We start from the raw sequence: 17,922 nt of genomic DNA, 5'->3' as shown, positions 1-17,922 counted from the left end.
CAAGGTCAGTCCTGCGTCCCCACCTTCTGCTGGGAGTACACGGATACCGCTGTGGCTGTAAAGATTCTAAGGGCAGCGGGGCAACACCCCCCCTCCCCAACTCCCTCCTCACCCCAGCTACAGTCCGGGAGAGCACTTGGGAGCGAGAGAAAGTAGATTGGTCAGAAGCGAGTCGGGCACAGCCTCTGCGCGTCCAGCAGAGGGCACCAGGGGCCAGGTTGAGTAAGCACGCTGATCCTGGTGTAAACCTCATCCTGAGATCCTGAGGACAAAAAAAACAAAAACAAAAACAAAAACAAAAGATCCTTTGCCTGGTGGCCACGCTGGTCAATTAACTTTCACTTTTGCCCTGGCCCTTTTGAGTGTGGGAAGCCCTGGGCCCCGCTGTAGCTGGGAATTCTTTCTAAACGGAATGCATCCCATCCTGATAGTTTGGGGGAGGAGAGGAGGTAACTGGAAGGGAGAGAGAGCCCGCCCCAGTCTGGGTGGGCATCCCTTCTCAGTATTCAGTTTCTTCTGCTGACGGAGCCAAGCACTAGCATTCTTTCTTGTCCCCTTTAGAAACTCTACCTGCTCCTGGTTCCTCTTTCGGCCCCTAACTCATTTTCTCTCTTTTCTCTCTGGATTTTACAACCTGCTGTCCCAGTTAGCCATTCCTAGGTCCATCCCTACCTCCTTCCCTGTCTTAGCTGTGTGTTAACACTGCTGCTACCCGCATTCTCGGGACTCCTATAGACCCCTCTTTTCCAGGTACAGAACTTGACCCTTCGAACACAGCAACCACCAACTGCAGCAGCCTCGGGCCCTACCCCCACCCAGCCTGTCCTGCCCAGCTTGGCCCTGAAACCCACGCCAGGTGGTAACCAGCCTCTGCCTACCCCATCACAGGGCAGAAACACCGCTCAGGGTTCCCCCGCAGGTGCCAAGCCTGGCATAGCTGACAGCGTGTTGGAGCCACTCAAGAAAGGAGATGGTAACAGCAGCGCACCGGCGAGCATGGAGGGCCGGGCTGGGCTCAGCCGGATGGCCACCGCTGTGGCCACCCACCCCCTCGTCGCACCAGGTAAGGGCTCCAGGGACAAGGGTCTTATCCCAGAAAAACCCAGGAGGACTATAAGGGAAGGGGAAACTTTCAAACTTTCCTTTTTCCCATGGACATGCTAAGATCCCAGCCCTGCATCTCTCCTCTTCCCTCTTCCAATCTTGAGGCGTTCATCAGCTCCTTGTTCTGTACCATGTCTCCATCTAGCTTTAGAGGAGGAAGCCATATCATCTGGAATAAAGGAGTCCTTAGCCACGGGCGCAATGGTGAATCTCGGAGTACACACTCAGAGCTCCTAGCCCTGAGAGAGTGGAGGCTGGCAGTTGGGCTATTTTGAAACGCTCTAAGGGTCAGCAAGAGGGATAGGGACGAGCCCGATGCACACAAGAACCACACAGGCAGATGAGGAAGCGGGAAGTTGATTTTCTCATCATGCAACAGACATTTGTTGACAAATGTATGCCAGTTATGGTGCCAGTTCCGGAAGCGCAGAGATAAGTGAGACTTGGGCTCTGCCCTCCGGGGAGGGCACTGTCTAGGGAGATAGATAGACAAGTACAGTGAGGTACTTGTGATACTCATAAATGTGAGCTCTGGGCACTGCAGGGACACCGGGGAGCTGTCTAGCTCTGGGGAGGAGAGCCAGAAAGCCTTGCCAAGGAGGGTGACACTTGAGAAAAAAAATCTAGCGGATTAAAAAATAATAATAATACCCAGATTATCTGTGAGGCAGGTTCTGGGAGGGGACTGACTCAGCATCCCCTGAGGCTGGACCTCTTTCCCTGCCTGCTAGCATTGTCCCAGCACCGCCTGTTGTAGGCAGTCAGTCTTTCCTTAGAAAAGTCTCAGAAGGAGGGCCTGGGTGACTCAGTCAGTTAAGCATCTGCCTTCAGCTCCTGTAATGACCCCAGGGTCCTGGGATTGAGTCCCACGTCGCTCTCTGCCTGCCACTCCCCCTGCTTGCTTTCTCTCTTGCCATCCCTCTCTCTGACAAATAAATAAATCTTAAAAGAAAAAACAACCCTAGAAGCCAGCTTATCGGTCTAGGGAATGAGACCACACTGTTAGACCACCCAAATAAATAGAGCTATGCTGCTGCCCCTTGGAACAATTTGTTACTTAAACTGTAACCCTTGGAGGATTTTACTAGTTGCCAAGCACATGTAGATATGGCCTTAAGAAATACATATACTGGCAACAGGTCTCTGGGGAGAAGGACGATGTACGACCGTGAAGCCGGGCAGCCGGGAACGCCCGGCCCTACGAGGGCGAAACGCCGCCTGCTTCAGGGAAGCCGAGCACCCGGGAACGCCCGGTCAGCTCAGGGTGGAACGAAAACCGCCTGCTTCCCTTTTCCGTGATCGCTCCTTTCTCTTCCCAGAAGCTCCAGTTGTTAGTTAGGTGAGTCCTTTGAATGTGCTTGGTTAACTATAAACTTTATCCTCCTCCTCGCTAGTCCGCAAGACGTGACTAACGTTTGACCTTCATCGGTCCTTCTGTTGGCTATTGTTTCTATCTAATAAAAGTGAGACTGTGGAGTTGCTCGGGGCAGCAGTGCTTTTCGACTGCTGTCCCCTGCTCCCAATCTCTTGCAGCTGACTTGTTTGTGCCTAATTCTTCTCCTGTCGCCGGCTGGAAGCGGCATAGCTATAGACAATATGGCCTAACATGAAAGAGATCATCACCCTGGTCACATACCTGAGACCACCACTGACCCTCTGTCTTCATCCAGACCATTTTACCAGCCAATCTAACCTGCATTTTTTTTTTCTTGAGAGCCTATGTATGCCAGTTACTAGATTAACCAAGAGGGCCAGAATACAACACCTTACCTAAATAATGTGCAGTCCAAAAGAGGGGGCCAGATATATAAGCAAATCCATTCAACTTCAAAGATCTTATTATAGGAGTAAGTCCAAGGTAAGTGTGGGCACAGGCCGCCAACTCAGTGCCAGGATGATGGGTCAGAGATACTGTCCCTCAGAGGAAATGGCCTGTGAGTCTTAAAGCATGAGTAGTTTCCCCACCAGACAAAGCAGGGGAAGATAGTCAAGACAGGGGAAAGCACAAGTCAAGTGTCATGATAGCGAGCAAGAAGGATCTACACTCCAGTCCTTCATTTACTCTCCTTAGGTTTCAAGGGCAAAGGGTTGGTGATTCTCTGCCTTTGGACGGTCACTGCTGAGCTAAGGAAGGCAGCCAGCTCCCGACACACGCCTCACTGCCCTGTGGTTCCAGATGTTTCTCACCGGCTGGCATTGCTTTCATCAGACACTAGTCCAGCCTCTTCCTGACTAGGCTCAAAAGGGTCAAGGCTGGGCATCTTACAGCGGGTTGACAGCAGCTTGGATGAGAGTGAGACCCCAAATTAGCACTTCTACCTTCTCATTCAAGCTACAAACCCTACAAGCCCTACTTCCTGAGAACCATTTCCATCCAAGCCAAAATATAGCCTCTGCCTAGATTGAGGCCAGCCCCCCAGATTCTAAGGACCCTTCCACAGAAAGACCAGTTCTCGAGTTCTTTCTAAATGTGCAAGGGAACCCTGGAGTCTCGAGAAAACTGGGTGCTGAGAACACATCTCCTGTGACCTAGATGATACGCTAGGCAGCTTTATGCACACCACCCTGTTTAACCTTCGAAAGAACCTGTAAGGTAGATGTGTTTATCCATTTTGCAGACGAGAGGATGAAAGCTCAGAGAGGTTATCCAAGAACTTACTACATATGTTGCTCAAGGTCACATAAGTCCTAAGCGGCAAAACTGGAAACCAGTTCTGTGCCTGGCCGAGTCAGATTCTGTATTCTTAGTCCTTCAGCTGTATTTGCCTCTCCCATTTCTTGCAGTAATTTGGGTCTTTCCTAGGCTTTTCCTGTTCATGACCGAAAAAGTCAAAGAGCCTGATGGTTCTAAGTTCTGCAGCTTACGGAATCCAGCGGAGGGCTCTCTTCTCTTGAATCTTATAAAGGTGGACAGTAGTGAGTTACAGGCTGAGGCCTGGGGCCCAGGCATGGCCTGGGACTAGTAATTTGTGGCTATATACAATACAGAGACCAGTGGCTCTCCAGAACTTTCTGTGGAGCAGCTGTGAGCCTCATCTAGATCATACAAATCAGTGGGCTTTGCATGGTTGCTGCCTTCTACCATCCTCTCCCATTCTTCCTTCCTTCTTCTCCCCCTTCCTCTCTGTAAGGCAGTGGTTCCACTCCCCCACCCCTACCTCCCAGATGGAATGCCGTGGGAGGGTTATGATGCTGCAGATCCTCTCAGACCTCTGGAACAAAAAAAGAGGGAAATAATCCTTAAGTCCTGGTGGGGGCGGCCTGGAACAGCACCTGGCGCTGGGCTCGGGGTCCTCAGGCAGAGGTAGTTTCTGGCCTCCTGCCCAGCCAACCCACTTCGAATGAACAGAGGAATCAGAGCATGTGGGCATGCGCACGGGAGAGTGTGTGTGTGTGTGTGTGTGTGTGTGTGTGAGAGAGAGAGAGAGAGAGAGAGATAGAGAGAGAGAGAGAGAGGGAGGGAGAGAGTGAGGGAGGGAGGGAGGGAGAAGCGGGGGTGGCGGGTTTTGTTGGTTATTGGAGCATTTTCGAGCTGGCTGGCTGGTTGCCTCCAGGGAGAGTAACCAGTAGAGACCTGCGGTGGGGGGCAGTGGGGGATCATAGTGGAGAGGAATGTGTCCCCCTGGGGGCTATGTACTCCCAGAACAGGCAAATGCTGTAGTCCCAGCTGGGACTGCTCCCGCTGACAGCTGTTTGGGGGCAAAGCCCCTCCCCCATGGCGAGCTCCCTGCTGTTCCTGCTCCTGTCACCTTGGCAACCAGCTTCTTTAAGATCTGCAAATAGAAAAGGTCCCTTATGCCCTGAAAAGGGGTGGGTTGGTAGGTGGGGGAGGGGAGTAAGGGGCGGAGAGGAGAGCCTAAGAGGTTGGGCTTCTCAGAAATTCGAGGACAGAACAAGGGAGGGCTTAAGAGGAGCGGGCAGCAAGGTCCCATGGGCCCCGCCTGCAGGGAAACCGAGTCCTTAAAGGGAGCTGGGCCACAGCTCCGCACAGGCTTAGTTCTTGGAGTCCTCATTCTAGGGGATAAACTCAGGGCCTTGGCTGCACACTCAGGCCCAAAGGTGAGCAGCAAGTTGCTGACCAGGAAGTTGATGCTGTGAAAAAAGGAAACTGTCAGGTCATTGAAAATTCTAGGCCTTTCCACACAATTGTGCTCCAGATGCCAAGTCTTTGTTCTGTCTCCTCATCCCTCCTCAGGTCTCATCAGAGGAGCGAAAACTGCTGGAAAGGCCTGCCACATAGCAGCTTTGTTTTATCACAGAGAGGGGTTTGTGTCAGGGGAATAGTGATTTCTGTCTGTGATAGGCCTGACAACGTGGTACTGGCTGATTCTAGGACTCTCGGGTACCACATTTCTCTCCCAGAGCAGCTTCCAAGCTGTGAGATAGATGCTTTTACTTAGAGAATCCAATAAAAACAAAACATACAAGTGGGCTCGTTATCTCGCTGGAGTCAAAATGCCCAACAATTCTGATGTTAGCTTCGTGCAACCAGCCATGAAGGTCATTTCAACTATCCACTGTAGGACCGAATTTAGATTACTAAGAAGTTCCTCTTTATAGCAGGGGGAAAAGGTCTAGGGGATATCAGTGGAGGCATTATATATTTTGCTTAACACATCATGGGTGTGTACGTGTGTGTGTGTGTGTGTGTGTGTGTGTGTGTGTGTGTGTATGACAGAGACAGAGGAAGAGGGTACAACTGTGATACACAGAGGGCCATGGAACTGTTGAGCCTTCTTTCCTGAAATCCTTCCCCCTAGGCTCCTATTACATTACCTCCATGGGTTATTGCCAGCTAATAATAATAATTACCAGTTAATGAACAATCCAGTCACCGTACAAACATGTCCCAGGCACTGTACTAAATACCCACATATCTTACCTACATATCTCATTTAACACTAACAATGATTATTCCATTCCCCCAAATGAAGAAGATATGACTCAGAAAGACTAATTAACTGTCGTCCCCAAATAGTTTTTCTCTGTCTCTTTAATTGTTTAGTTCAGCTCAATAAATACTCATTTAGCACCTATTATTATGTGCCAAACATAACGCTAACCATATGGGAGTAACAGAGATGAACAAGAGTTTAAATTCTAATTGGGGTTGAGGAAATCGGAGTTGTGCCTGAAAAATGAGTAAGTTTCGAGAACAGAACAGAAGGAGGATGATCTCAGCTGGCACTGGGAAGTACCGACGCCCAGAATGGCCATGTGTGCTTGTGACCATCTGTGCATGTAGGTGGGACCTGCTCCCCCCTCCTTTCCCCTCACCCCACTGCCATTAGCTATGGGACTCCCAAAAGACTCAGTCCTGTCCTTCTGGCATTGTACTCCAACACTCACCCCTAAAGGAGCTTATCTGTTCTTACATTTCAGACACCTACCACCTGTCAGCAGAAGAGTTCTCAATATGTGTCCATCCCTGTCTTCATTCCCCTTCCCTAGACATTTCCTGTCTACAGGATATTTTCTGCCTTGGATATCACCCCATCTGCTATACACACTTTTTAAAGATTTTTTTTTTAAGATTTTTTATTTATTCACTTGAGAGAGCAAGAGAGCCACCGAGAGCACCAGTAGGAGGGAAGGTCAGAGGGAGAAGGAGAAGCAGACTCCCTGCTGAGCAGGGAGCCTGACACAGGGCTCCATCCCAGGACCCTGAAAGCATGATCTGAGCTGAAGGCAGATGCTTAACCGACTGAGCCACCCAGGCGCCCTGTATACACATCTTTAAAATTTACAGAATTCATAAAATAAAAACAAAAATCTGGCTGTGTTCCTCTACAGAAGAATCCCCGTTCCCAGTTTCCTGGCCACTGTCCACAGTCGTGAGCTACTCTTATAGCGCAGGCTCTCAGTCTCAGTGTTATTCTGACTTCATTTTCCTTTCCCACAGAGGCAGTGTTATAATGGGAAAAGCATGGGCTTCAGAGTTAGATCTGGTTTCAGACCCCAGCTTCCCTACTTACTAGTTTTATGACCATCATCAAGTTACTTAATCTCTGTAAACCTCAATTTCCTCACCTATAAAACTCAGATATTTGTACTTCCCACAGGCTGTAAAGATGAGCGCGGTGGCCTGCAGAGGCGACCGGCACACAGTAGGCTCGCGACAGCTACCAGCTCCCTTTCCCTCCTGAGTCCCACCTTCCACCACCCCCCAGCTCATCGCCAGGCTCCGATGAAACGCCCTCTGTGTTGGCTCTTTGCCTTTCCTCCAGGCCTGCTGACTGTAAGAGGCTTAACTGATGGCCAGGAATTCCCATTCACAGCTGCTGGAACCCTCTTCCTCAGAGACTGTGATTTCTTTCTTGTTTAGAAACCATCACTGTGTCTTTATTTCCTACTTTACCGGCTGCAATGCCTAGCCTGTAGGAGGGTTTCAATAAATAGCATGTTCATGACTTCTGGTAAGAATGACTCTGACTCCTTGGGGGGCCTTCAAGACCCTCCCCAGATTGCCCACTGAGCCACTGGAATTGCCCAATCTTCTGCCCACCCACACCCCCACACCCCCATCCCTTTGTGACTTACTTGACCTGTCACATACCTTTTACCTCCCTGCCTTCTGGCAAAGTGCTCACTCCTCATTGGCCTTCGCTCTGAGATGACCAGCAAAGGTCTGAGCAGCCCCCAGCTCCTATTCCAAGGCTTGCCATTTTACTTTGTGTTTACTGGCTTGTATTAGTCACTTGTCCATCAGCATTTTTTTTTTAAGATTTTATTTATTTATTTGACAGACAGAGATCACAAGTAGGCAGAGAGGCAGGCGGGTGGGGGGGGGAGGGAAGCAGGCTCCCCGCCGAGCAGAGAGCCCGATGCGGGACTCGATCCCAGGACCCTGAGATCATGACCTGAGCCGAAGGCAGAGGCTTAACCAACTGAGCCACCCAGGCACCCGTCCATCAGTATTTTTTGAGGGTTTGTGATGTGCAAGGCACTATGTTTCATCTGTCAAGCAAAGCCGACCTTCCTTTAGCGCCGCCTTGTCCCAAGAATCGGAAACTCTGCCCAGCTCCTGCTTATAAAAATGGGAGCGCCGCCCATTTGCCTCATCGGCTTATTGTTGTGCATAAATGAGATTCACATTATAAAAATGCTTTGAGAAGTTCAAAGCCACATGCAAATAGCTGATAGTATTTTAAGAAGAGCTCCCTTTGCTGAGCATCTAGTTATGAGCAAAGGCAGTGAACCTTTTCATGATTGAAAACTCAATATTCCCTGGGATGCTATCGGCTACCCTATGTGGGGCATATTACCATTTCTAGAACAGGAAATCAAGATTCAGGGAGAGTAAGCAGTTTGTCTAAGGTTGCACAGTCTATCGGTGGCAGAACCAAGCTCCAAACCCAGATCCGGCTCTGAACCCTATGCTTTAGGCCACTTACGCTGCACCACCGTCTCTCTGCCAAGGTGGGGAGGCAGCAGAGACGCAGAAGCCAGTTTCTTTTTTTAATGCTCCAGGCTGCCTTATGAGGAATTCTGCCTCACAGAGGAGGTTGGCTAGTTTTGCCAGATGGCTGCAGCGCAGGCCTCAAGACACGAAGACAGGGACAGAACGCCATGGCGTGCCCCTGCCGTTACAAGCCTGTTGTTATGACCTAGTGTCTTGTCGCAGGGAAACCTCCCTTAGCTCCTCTTCCCCCTCAAACCCTTAGCCCTCAGCACAGAGGAACTGCCTCATGGAAAATTCATGTGGCTATTGCTTTAGGTTTTTCCAGAAGGTCCTTCCCTATCTATTTGTGTGTGTGCGCGGGGGGCGGGGGGGGGGGCTGATTCATCTAGTCAGCCTCAATCTCAGTCAGTCCCAAGGCCAGATCCCATGAGCCCTCTTCCAAGAAGAGCAGCCTCTTGTGGATGCTAGCGTAATTTAGACCCTTCCTAAAACTGTGTGCTCTGCTACAGACACACCGGGTTCGGCTGCACCGGGTGCCCTACAGCTTTCTGAATGCACCTTGGCATTTCATGTCTCCGGTCCTCCCATGCACTGTTCCTTCTGTCATCCTCCTAACTCTGTGTCCTGTTAAACGCTTCCTCCGGGAAGCCTTCTCTGCTCTCCTCAAGCTGAATCAATCCCCTTTTCTGAGTTCTCCGTGTTTGGGGCTTATCTCCTATTGCAACGTTTACCGAGATAGGCCAAGAATAAATGTCTCCTTTGTTGGACTATAATCTGTCCTAGGCATCATGTTTCAGCCAGCACCAGACATAGTACTTGGTTTATAGTGAGTGCTTGCTAATGTTTGTTGAGTGAATGAGTGGTTCAAAGCATCTCTTCACTTTCTAAACCTTGAAGACTAGTGGGCAGTTACGCCATTCTCTCTCACAGACATCCCTCCTCACCCGGAGACCAGAAAACTAGTCCACTGTAGCAGAGTCTAGAAAAATAAGTGTACGAGCAAGCCTGGAGCCATTAAGGAGATGCTGGCAACCCAATGTATTTTGGGACAAGAGTCCCAGCCCGTCTGGGGCAGTGAGCTGTTTCCTGCATCCTTGAAGCCTTGAGATCAATAGAGATTAATTATTGATAAGTTCTGACAGTGGATGCAATGAAGGGGGCAAGCAGGTAATCCCTTCTGCCTAGGGGACCTTAATCCTCTTGTTGCTAAGGACCCACTGGTTTGGGAGCTGTGGATTGGCCTCTTGAGATTCTAAGGAGGCCGTTCAAGGTTAGAGCACCAGAGAGGAAGATGAGCATTGCCTAGAGTCTCTCTTCCTTTCTAGGCTCTAATTCATGGAGGTCCTGGGCCTGCCCCTCCCCTGCTCCATAACAGAAAGGGCATCATGATGGAGCCTTGCGAGTTGTGGCTGAGATCCCACAGAGGCAACCCTCTGTTCTGTAGAAGCAATGGACTCTACAGCAGGAGGGGATGGGGGAGCCAAAGTGGGTGTGGGGGAAAAAAATGAAGCTACTGGGCATTAGAAAAAAAAAAAACTAAGAAAAAGAAAAAAGAGATTTCTGTGCATTAACATTGTATAGATGGATATGCCCCATTCCACCTGTGGGGAAGAGAGACATGGCCTGCTCTGGTATCATGGCTGCCTTCAGAAATACTCTTTAGCACCCGAAACTGAGCTGGAGGGCATGGCAGGGGGAGAAGCATTCTTGGATCTCACCATGATCAGCAGCAGACATTTACTAAGCATCTGCAAGCATGTAGAGTATCCTGTTGGACAATGCGGAAGGTGAGACATAAAAACCTTCCAGCTAAATTAAAGCATATCTTTTAAATTACGAAAAAAATAAAAAGCAACACAGAACATGCCTTTGACTGAAAAAGGTTAGCTGGGTAGATAGGAAACGTGCACAAGAACAAAAATATCCCCGTTTGAGTTCATCTAGGACACCATATTTTATTAAAATCTAAGGAGGACGAGCACCACCCCTTGAACTGACAGCAACTGGGATGTACATGCCCATTCAGAGGATGTTACATTAAAACGGGGGTTGGGGGAGAATAAGAATCAGTTTTTAAGAATCTGTGAAATCTGTATACAAGATAGCACATGTTAAATCACAAATAAATCAAACAAACAGAAACCTTCAGGAATTCTGCGGGAAAACCCATAATTGAGAGTTAAGGCAAAGAGGGAGACAACAGGAGCTGAGCCTGAGCCAAAGCAGCTTAAGCCTCAGATCACTGAAGCAGAAGGAGGGCATTCCAGAAAATGGAAGCACCGAAATCAAAGCCAGACAGGCACAATGGGATATGATGTTTTATGCACAGCGAGTAGAGCGGTTGGGGTGGGTTGAAAGTGAGTGCAGGAAGGTAGTGAACAGGGGGTGAACGGGAGGAGGGCCTTCCATAAACCAGAATGCTGGTTAATCCAAAATGACCTGTGGGCTTATATCCTTCTCATCTTCATTCTGGCTCTAAAGCGCAAAGCTTTGGTGGGACAAACAAGCTGGAGTCCCACCATGTTGTCATTCATTCATTCATTCCCCAGTACTGACTGAGGATCCACTAAATTCAAGGTTCTTTGGATGAAATAAATGAATCCCATAAATTCTGCCTCCTGAAGGAGATAAGTCTTTTACTGAAATAACATGAAATAGGTATCATCTTTACCCCTTTTAAAGATGATGACAGAAGTACAGAGAGGTCATATATTGCCCAGCACCACACTGCTGGTAAGTGGCAGAGCTAAGCATGAAGCACTTTGACTCTGGAGCTTACACTTGACCACAGGACACACTGCATCTCTGAGGGCCGCTCAAAGCAGAGATACCTTGGTGTAGCTCAAGGGGAAGAGTGTCCTTGGCCCTAAGGGCAGAGAAAGGATTTGATTTGTGTGGCACTCGGGGCAGGATGAGACAAGGCATAAATCTGTACAGGGGACAGTGAGCGGAGATTGCTTGGATCAAAGAAATAATAAAAATTAAAGGGTTGTAAAGAGATCTTGAATGCCAGGGGCTTTAGACAGCAGACAGAGGAGGATCCCTGATGGCTTTTTATCAGGGGTCAGATCTGTGCGCTGGGAAGATTAACTTGCAAAAGAAAGATTAATTTGTAGTCTATAAGATGGATTATAGAGAGAAGAAACTGGAATTAGAAAAGACCAACTAGAAAGTTATTGCAATATTTTAAATAAAAGAACTTTTGACCCAGGATAATGCCGGAGTTGAATCATGGTCTTTGCTTTTTATTAACCTCAAAAGGTTACGGGTGTATACTCCCCCTGCCCCCACCCCCAAATACCTTGAGTCTTTGATCTATGAACTTACCTAAATCTTCAGGAGCTTTGTTTCTAGCATGGCATACACTAGCATCATCTCTTCTGAAACAATGCCTCTGTTTTTCCATGAGCAGCATAGAGGGGAGAGAGTGGGCTAGTGGGATAGACGGGGATGCCCTGGGAGAGCGGGCCAGCGGTTGCTTTCCCAATCTTGGCAACCAAGCGTGTATTATTCCTAACTGTACTCTGTGCGCTGGACATTTAGAACCCTTTTCCTCTCTAACCTTCTTTTCACCACCTTATACATCCTGAATTTTAAAACTACCTTTCTATGATAGCCACCCCCATCAGATTAGAGCTGGGAGCAACTCCTGTGCTCACCTCACCCAAACCTCCACTTCAGAGAAAACTCTGAATCCCTGAGAAGGAGGAGGACCCGCCTCTGTGGGTCCCACAGAGCCGGGGAGTGGCAGGACATTCCTCGGACGCTCTGCTCCCTGCCCTGCACCCGCACCCATGCTTGCCTCAGACGGGCAGCCCCTGCAGCGGAGACTGGTCCCAGGGCAGGACTTAGTGACTCTGTACTGAGAGGCAGAAAGGTTTGCCTGAGTTCTCAGGGATGGCGCCCATCCTGCAGGTCTTTGTGGCCGCTCAAGCCTAATGGGGCCCTGCGTGGCATCTGTGGGACCTCCCGGATGCCTTATCAACAGTCATCTCAGAAAGTCCTGATTGGGGGCGCCTGGGTGGCTCAGTGGGTTAAAGCCTCTGCCTTCAGCTCGGGTCATGATCCCAGGGCCCTGGGATCAAGCCCCACGTCGGGCTCTCTGCTCAGCAGGGAGCCTGCTTCCCTTCCTCTCTCTTTCTCTGCCTGCCTCTCTGCCTACTTGTGATCTCTGTCAAATAAATAAATAAAATCTTTAAAAAAAAAAAAAAGAAAGAAAGAAAGTCTTGATTGTCTATATTGCCTGATTAACAGTCTTTGCCTACTGAGGTTCTGAGCTCTTTAATGTGGAACTGGGAGGCAAGGCTTCCATTGGAGGCCAGGGCAATTTATAATCACCAAATGCCTACTGGCCATTTCCATTTTTATGTGCCACCAATCACCTCAAACCCGGCGCATTTCTCTAAAACCCCTGTGCCCTGTCTCTTCCTACAGCGGTCAGTCACCAGGGGCCACGTTGTTTCCCCTTCACACCTCTTCTTTCCTTTCTTTCCGTTCCTTTCCACTCCGATGGGCCTTTTGCTTGGAACTCTGTATTGGGCTGTGACGAGATTGTTGGAAACGTTTTGTGTCGACAGACAAAATTTAAGAAAGAAGCCCCTGTCCCCAATTCAGTTTGAAATCTGCTTTCCACCTGTCAGGATCACAGGATTCTTTTAAAATGTTAGCTCAGGATCCAAAATATGCCTTTATACTATTGGCTGGGCAGCTTTGGTTGTAAAAATCCGCTTGTGTGCTTCCTGCTGTGACCCTCTCTGCATTTGCAAGGTACAGTGTCTCTTGCAGTGGCTCCCCAGCTGGGGGAATCTTGGTGGAGGGCCTCTGTCAGGCGAGACAGATTCGGAGGACCTGCCCTCAGGCTAAGCTAGCCTGGAGGCTACTAAGCAGGGTGAGGAGTAAGGACAATCAGTCTCTGAGCTGACTCTCTGAATCCCTATTATATATAAGAAATGAGCTAGACACTGAATGGATTACTAAAAAAGTGTAAGAATCCCCAACTCAAAGAGTCTGGTTAAAATGGGAGAAGAAAAGGCTAGCGGCACATAGCAACAAATTAATTCCAGTTCAGGACAAGAAGTTTATTTCTTTAGCAGCCCCCATCTGACATCAGGCGTTAGGCCAGATTCTGGAAAAGAGATCCAGGATAGTTTCTGACGACAACGGGTTCATGATCTTGAAGGGCAGGCAGCTAAGAAACAATTAGAGTGCACTGTGATACACGTTCTTATGGTAGACCTAAGTCCAGCATACTTTGAGAACCTAAACCAACACTGAAATCATCACTTTAATTATAGCTAGAAATGATCGAGCATGACTGTCTGCCAGGCACTGTGCTATGCACATTGTGTCTTTCTTTTTTTTTTTTTTTTTCCTCATTTTATTCACAAAGTTTTTTCTCATCTCATCCCTACAACAACTTTCTGGGCGGGAACTGGTTTTATTTCTGACTTTCGGAAGAGGAAGCGGAGGCTAGAGAGGTTGAGCAGCTAGCCCAAGGCCCCTGTGTATGTAACAGAGTCCAGGACCCCGAGCGCAAGCCTCTCTTCTGGAGGAGGCCAGCCTGAGCAGAGCTAGGGTTGGATTGGGCAATGGAAGGCCACAGCGATTGCAGGCTCAGAGAAAAGCAAGGGAAGGGCAAGGAGGGGACAGAGAACATGGCACACTGTTGAATCCAGGGCTCCTCCGATCAGCTGGCCTGGTCCAAGAAGGCTTCTCAGAAGAGGTGAGTTTTGCACTGGGCTCTGACGGGCTGCCTGAGGGAACAAGACTTCAGCACAGGAGGAAGGCAAGGAAACAGAGAAAGTTAAAGTGAAAGCCGAAAGAGATCAAAGGCCGAGACCTTGAGTCTGGAAAGCTGTTGTGTTGTTGAGGTGGGAGGGGCAGAGTGGGAGCCTTGGCAGAAGATGAGGTCGAGCTGTGCCCCCTGACCTGGTCTGTCCCCCCTTCAGCTTATGCTCAGCTACAACCGCACCAGCTCCTCTCGCAGCCGCCCTCAAAGCACCTGCAGCCCCAGTTTGTGCTCCAGCCGCAGCCCCAGCAGCCAGCACCGCCACCGCCACAGCAGTCCCGGCCAGCACTCCAAGCCCAGTCCCACCCCCAGCTCGCCTCTGTCCCTCCCAGCCTGACCCTGCAGCCCAGCCCCGAAGCCCACGCCCGGCCACTAGGCCCAGTTACTCCCGCCCTGCCTCTCCAGTGCCCCACGACCAATCTGCACAAGGCTGGCGGCACCCAGCAGTGTCACCCTCCCACGCCGGACGCTGGGCCTCACAACGGATACCCTGAGGGCCTGGCCCACACCCCTCAACGCAGGTTCCAGCATGCTTCAGCTGTCATCTTACAACTGCAGCCTGCTTCACCAGTGGTGAGTGAGCCAGTGCCAGCATCCCGGGAACAGGCGGGAGGACGCATCTCAGGCAATGCCACAGCACCCACATGCATGTGTTTTTCTCAAAGTCCCCTCTGGGTGGTCCAAGAAAGCCCGGGACCCCTCCCTAATTGGGGGCTGGTTGAACCTTAACATCCTTGCCTGCTCTCCAAACTCCTTGGAAACAGGGGAAGTATCTGAGGATGTAGAGGCCATGTGTGAGCAGATGATCTCTGTCGTGTCCCTTCACAGCCCCAGCAATGCGCCACGGATGACTGGAAGGAAGCAGTACCCGGGGAGAAGAGTGTGCCCGAGACTCAGTCTGGCCCATCGCCCCATCAACAGGCCATCGTCACCGCCATGCCTGGAGGCCTGCCCGTCCCCAAGAGCCCTAACATCCAGCAGTCCCCAGCTCACGGTATGAAGTGCAGTGGGGCCCTGGAGGGAGGGAAGCGAGTTGGCCTTCCTGGCCACCCCCTGGCACATTTCACTTGGGCATCTAGCCTGGGCGGGTAAACCACTGCCAGCCCGCAAGGCAACAAGGAAGCTGGATGGGTGGAAACAGAGGGGGTGGGGAGAGATGGGAAGACGAACCAAAAGGTAAGAAAGGGGACTCAGAAGATATAAAAGGAGACAGAAAGCAAAGGAGAGTCGAAGGTTCTAGATCCAGACTCTGAGGCCTACATGTCTTTGCTATCAGGTGTATCTGCATATCCATATGGCAAGTTGAAAGTTCAGACAGGTTTCCAGTTGTCTCAATTCTATGCTTCACTTGCTCTGAGAAGGAGTTTTTGAAATTGGAAATATAACAAATGGCTACCATAGAACAAAGATATGGCAAATGCCTAGGGAGAGCCAGAAGGGGATTTAGAATGAGTTCAGCTCATGCAAAGCCTCTTGGAAAGAACTGCTCAGCTCCAGGATCCCATCTCTCTGTGAGTGCCCAGTGACAAATGGCCTTCTCCATGCCTGGGCTTCAGGACACTCTGCTGGATCCCTCTACCCTGATGGGAGAGTCACAGCATGACCTCTGGGTCCCTTCTCTGCTGGTGTGCAATCTTGGCCCAGATCTGTGACATTTTGACATTCTCTGACATTCAAAGGCCACCTACAACTCAAGGAGGCAGTTCCAGTCATCGGACTTCGTGTGTGCTGGCAGTCAGTGTGGGGACAGCCAAGAGACAAAGTGTTTGGAAACTCAAGAAGGAGAAATGAGAAGAAAAGCACTTGGGGACAAACTAGCGGCAAGGGCTATCAGTGTCCTGTAAGGAATAGAGATGGGATCAAGGAAAAGGAAAGCAAAAGAATGTGGAGAAAGAACATCAGGAAAATTAAAAGACAGGAAGGAGGCCATCCATTCTCTTGGCACACTTACAATAATAAGGGGTTCACCAGTTTGAAAAGCAGCCCACTCCATTGTGGAGTTTCTCTAATTGTCAGAAAGTTGCTCTTCAAATTAAGCCAAAACCAGATCTCCTGGAACTTCCACCACTGGCCGTGAATGTCTTGTGAATTGTAATAGGGTCCATCTCCTGCAGTGTTTGTAGACAGTTACCATGTCTCTTTCCTCTCCTTCCCATTAAAAAAAGGGATAATCTCCAGACTGCATATCTGAGACCTTTTTTTTTTTTTTTTCCCCAGACCATCCCATGTTAAGACCTCCCATTCCCACCACCATCTGGTCATTCTTGTTTAGCCACATTCCACCTTTGCATTAATTCTCCCAAAGTGTGAGTCCCCGAATGAAGCACAGTAATTCCAAATAGAAGAAGCCACTAGCCACCATTCGTTGGCACCTGGTCCTAGCTTTCTATGCACTTCGAGGGGCAGGACTGTTTCGCAGATCTGCATGGTATGGTAAGGAGGAACTGAGATTTGTTTGCACATCCACTAGGTGCCAAGTACTGTTCTAAGTTTTCCTTCCCTCACTCATGTTAACCCTGAGAGATAAATATTATTGTCCCCATGATTTGGAGGAGGAAATAAAAGCCTGTAGAGGGTCCAGGTCACACTGCTATGAAAGGGCAGAGTCCTGAGTGGCTGGAAGCATAACGTCCTCACCTTCCTGCGTCAGCGCGCAGTAGCTCCTCCCACCCAGGGGAATGCACTGTGTCACCTGAATCCCAGAGGGCTGGGTTTGGGGGTTTATTTTTTATTTTGTTTTTAAGGTTTCTTTTTACGCAGACTGCTATCATTCCAGGTCTCCACAGTCTCAAACTTGTACAATTTGTATCTTGAGCCAAAATATAGTTAATTATGTCTATTAAATGTTATCTTGTGAATTCAGCCTGTAGTTCCTGCCCAGCAAGAACATAGTTAATAGCTGATACTTACTAAGCCCTCTCTGCGGAGGCTTTATGTGTATCTCCTCATTTAGTCCTGACAGTGATCCTATGAGGTAGGAAGGGCTTTTATCATCCCCATTTTAAAGATAGGAGAACAGAGACACAGAGAGAATCAGTGAGGGGACAGAAATGGTTTTGATCTGGATTTCGTGATTCTTTCTATTAGCTCCTCTGCTTGACCTTGCCGTCTGTAAATCATATAGCATGTTCTCTTTGTCTTTAACCAACGTGCTGATAGAAATGTTGAATAGGACCCGAGTGAGGACACATGCTTTGTCTGCAGATTGGTGGTAATATACATTCCTTGTTTGAGTACTTGTTATCCAGTGACTCCTACTGAACTGACACTCGCCTTTCTCTGTCTTCTCTCTAAAGCTCTCAAAAATCTCTTTCTGAAATCTATACTTACAACAAGCATCCTGTTCCTGAGGTACTATCTAATGAGAGAAGTAAGCTTTGCACAGTGGAAACAACTGTGAGCCACCCAAGACTTAAATATTATCCATTCTGTCCATGTTCAAATACCTGCTCCATGCAAAGCACTGTGGGCTGGGAGGTAATAGACATAGAGAAATAAGGTCCGTGCCCTACCTTCCAGGAGCTTAAGGTCCGCTGGGAAAGACAAGAAATGCACAGGAAGCAAACACAATAAAAAAACCCAAAATGTCATAAATGCCATAGAAGGATTATAGGTAAGTGCTTTAAAA

The 17,922-nt window shown here is 49.2% G+C and overlaps 1 protein-coding gene across 4 annotated transcripts in view; it reads left to right on the top strand.

The window, feature by feature from the left end:
* LOC111142791 (polyhomeotic homolog 2) overlaps positions 1–17,922 on the top strand; it is a 53,690-nt gene that overhangs the window by 7,423 nt on the left and 28,345 nt on the right. For 3 of the 4 annotated variants that reach the window (XM_022496094.1, XM_022496098.1, XM_022496096.1), the window contains 3 exons: positions 751–1,063; positions 14,455–14,867; positions 15,123–15,288. In XM_022496094.1, coding sequence (XP_022351802.1) covers positions 751–1,063; positions 14,455–14,867; positions 15,123–15,288 — 892 coding nt within the window. The remainder of the gene's footprint in view (positions 1–750; positions 1,064–14,454; positions 14,868–15,122; positions 15,289–17,922) is intronic. The other variant, XM_022496097.1, reaches the window with a different exon arrangement.

This window comes from Enhydra lutris, unplaced genomic scaffold, assembly GCF_002288905.1.
Source record: "Enhydra lutris kenyoni isolate GAN:26980312 unplaced genomic scaffold, ASM228890v2 scaffoldscaffold9, whole genome shotgun sequence".
NCBI lineage: Eukaryota > Metazoa > Chordata > Mammalia > Carnivora > Mustelidae > Enhydra > Enhydra lutris.
Note: the sequence above shows the minus strand (reverse complement) of the source record. Positions and strands in the feature narration are given on the sequence as shown.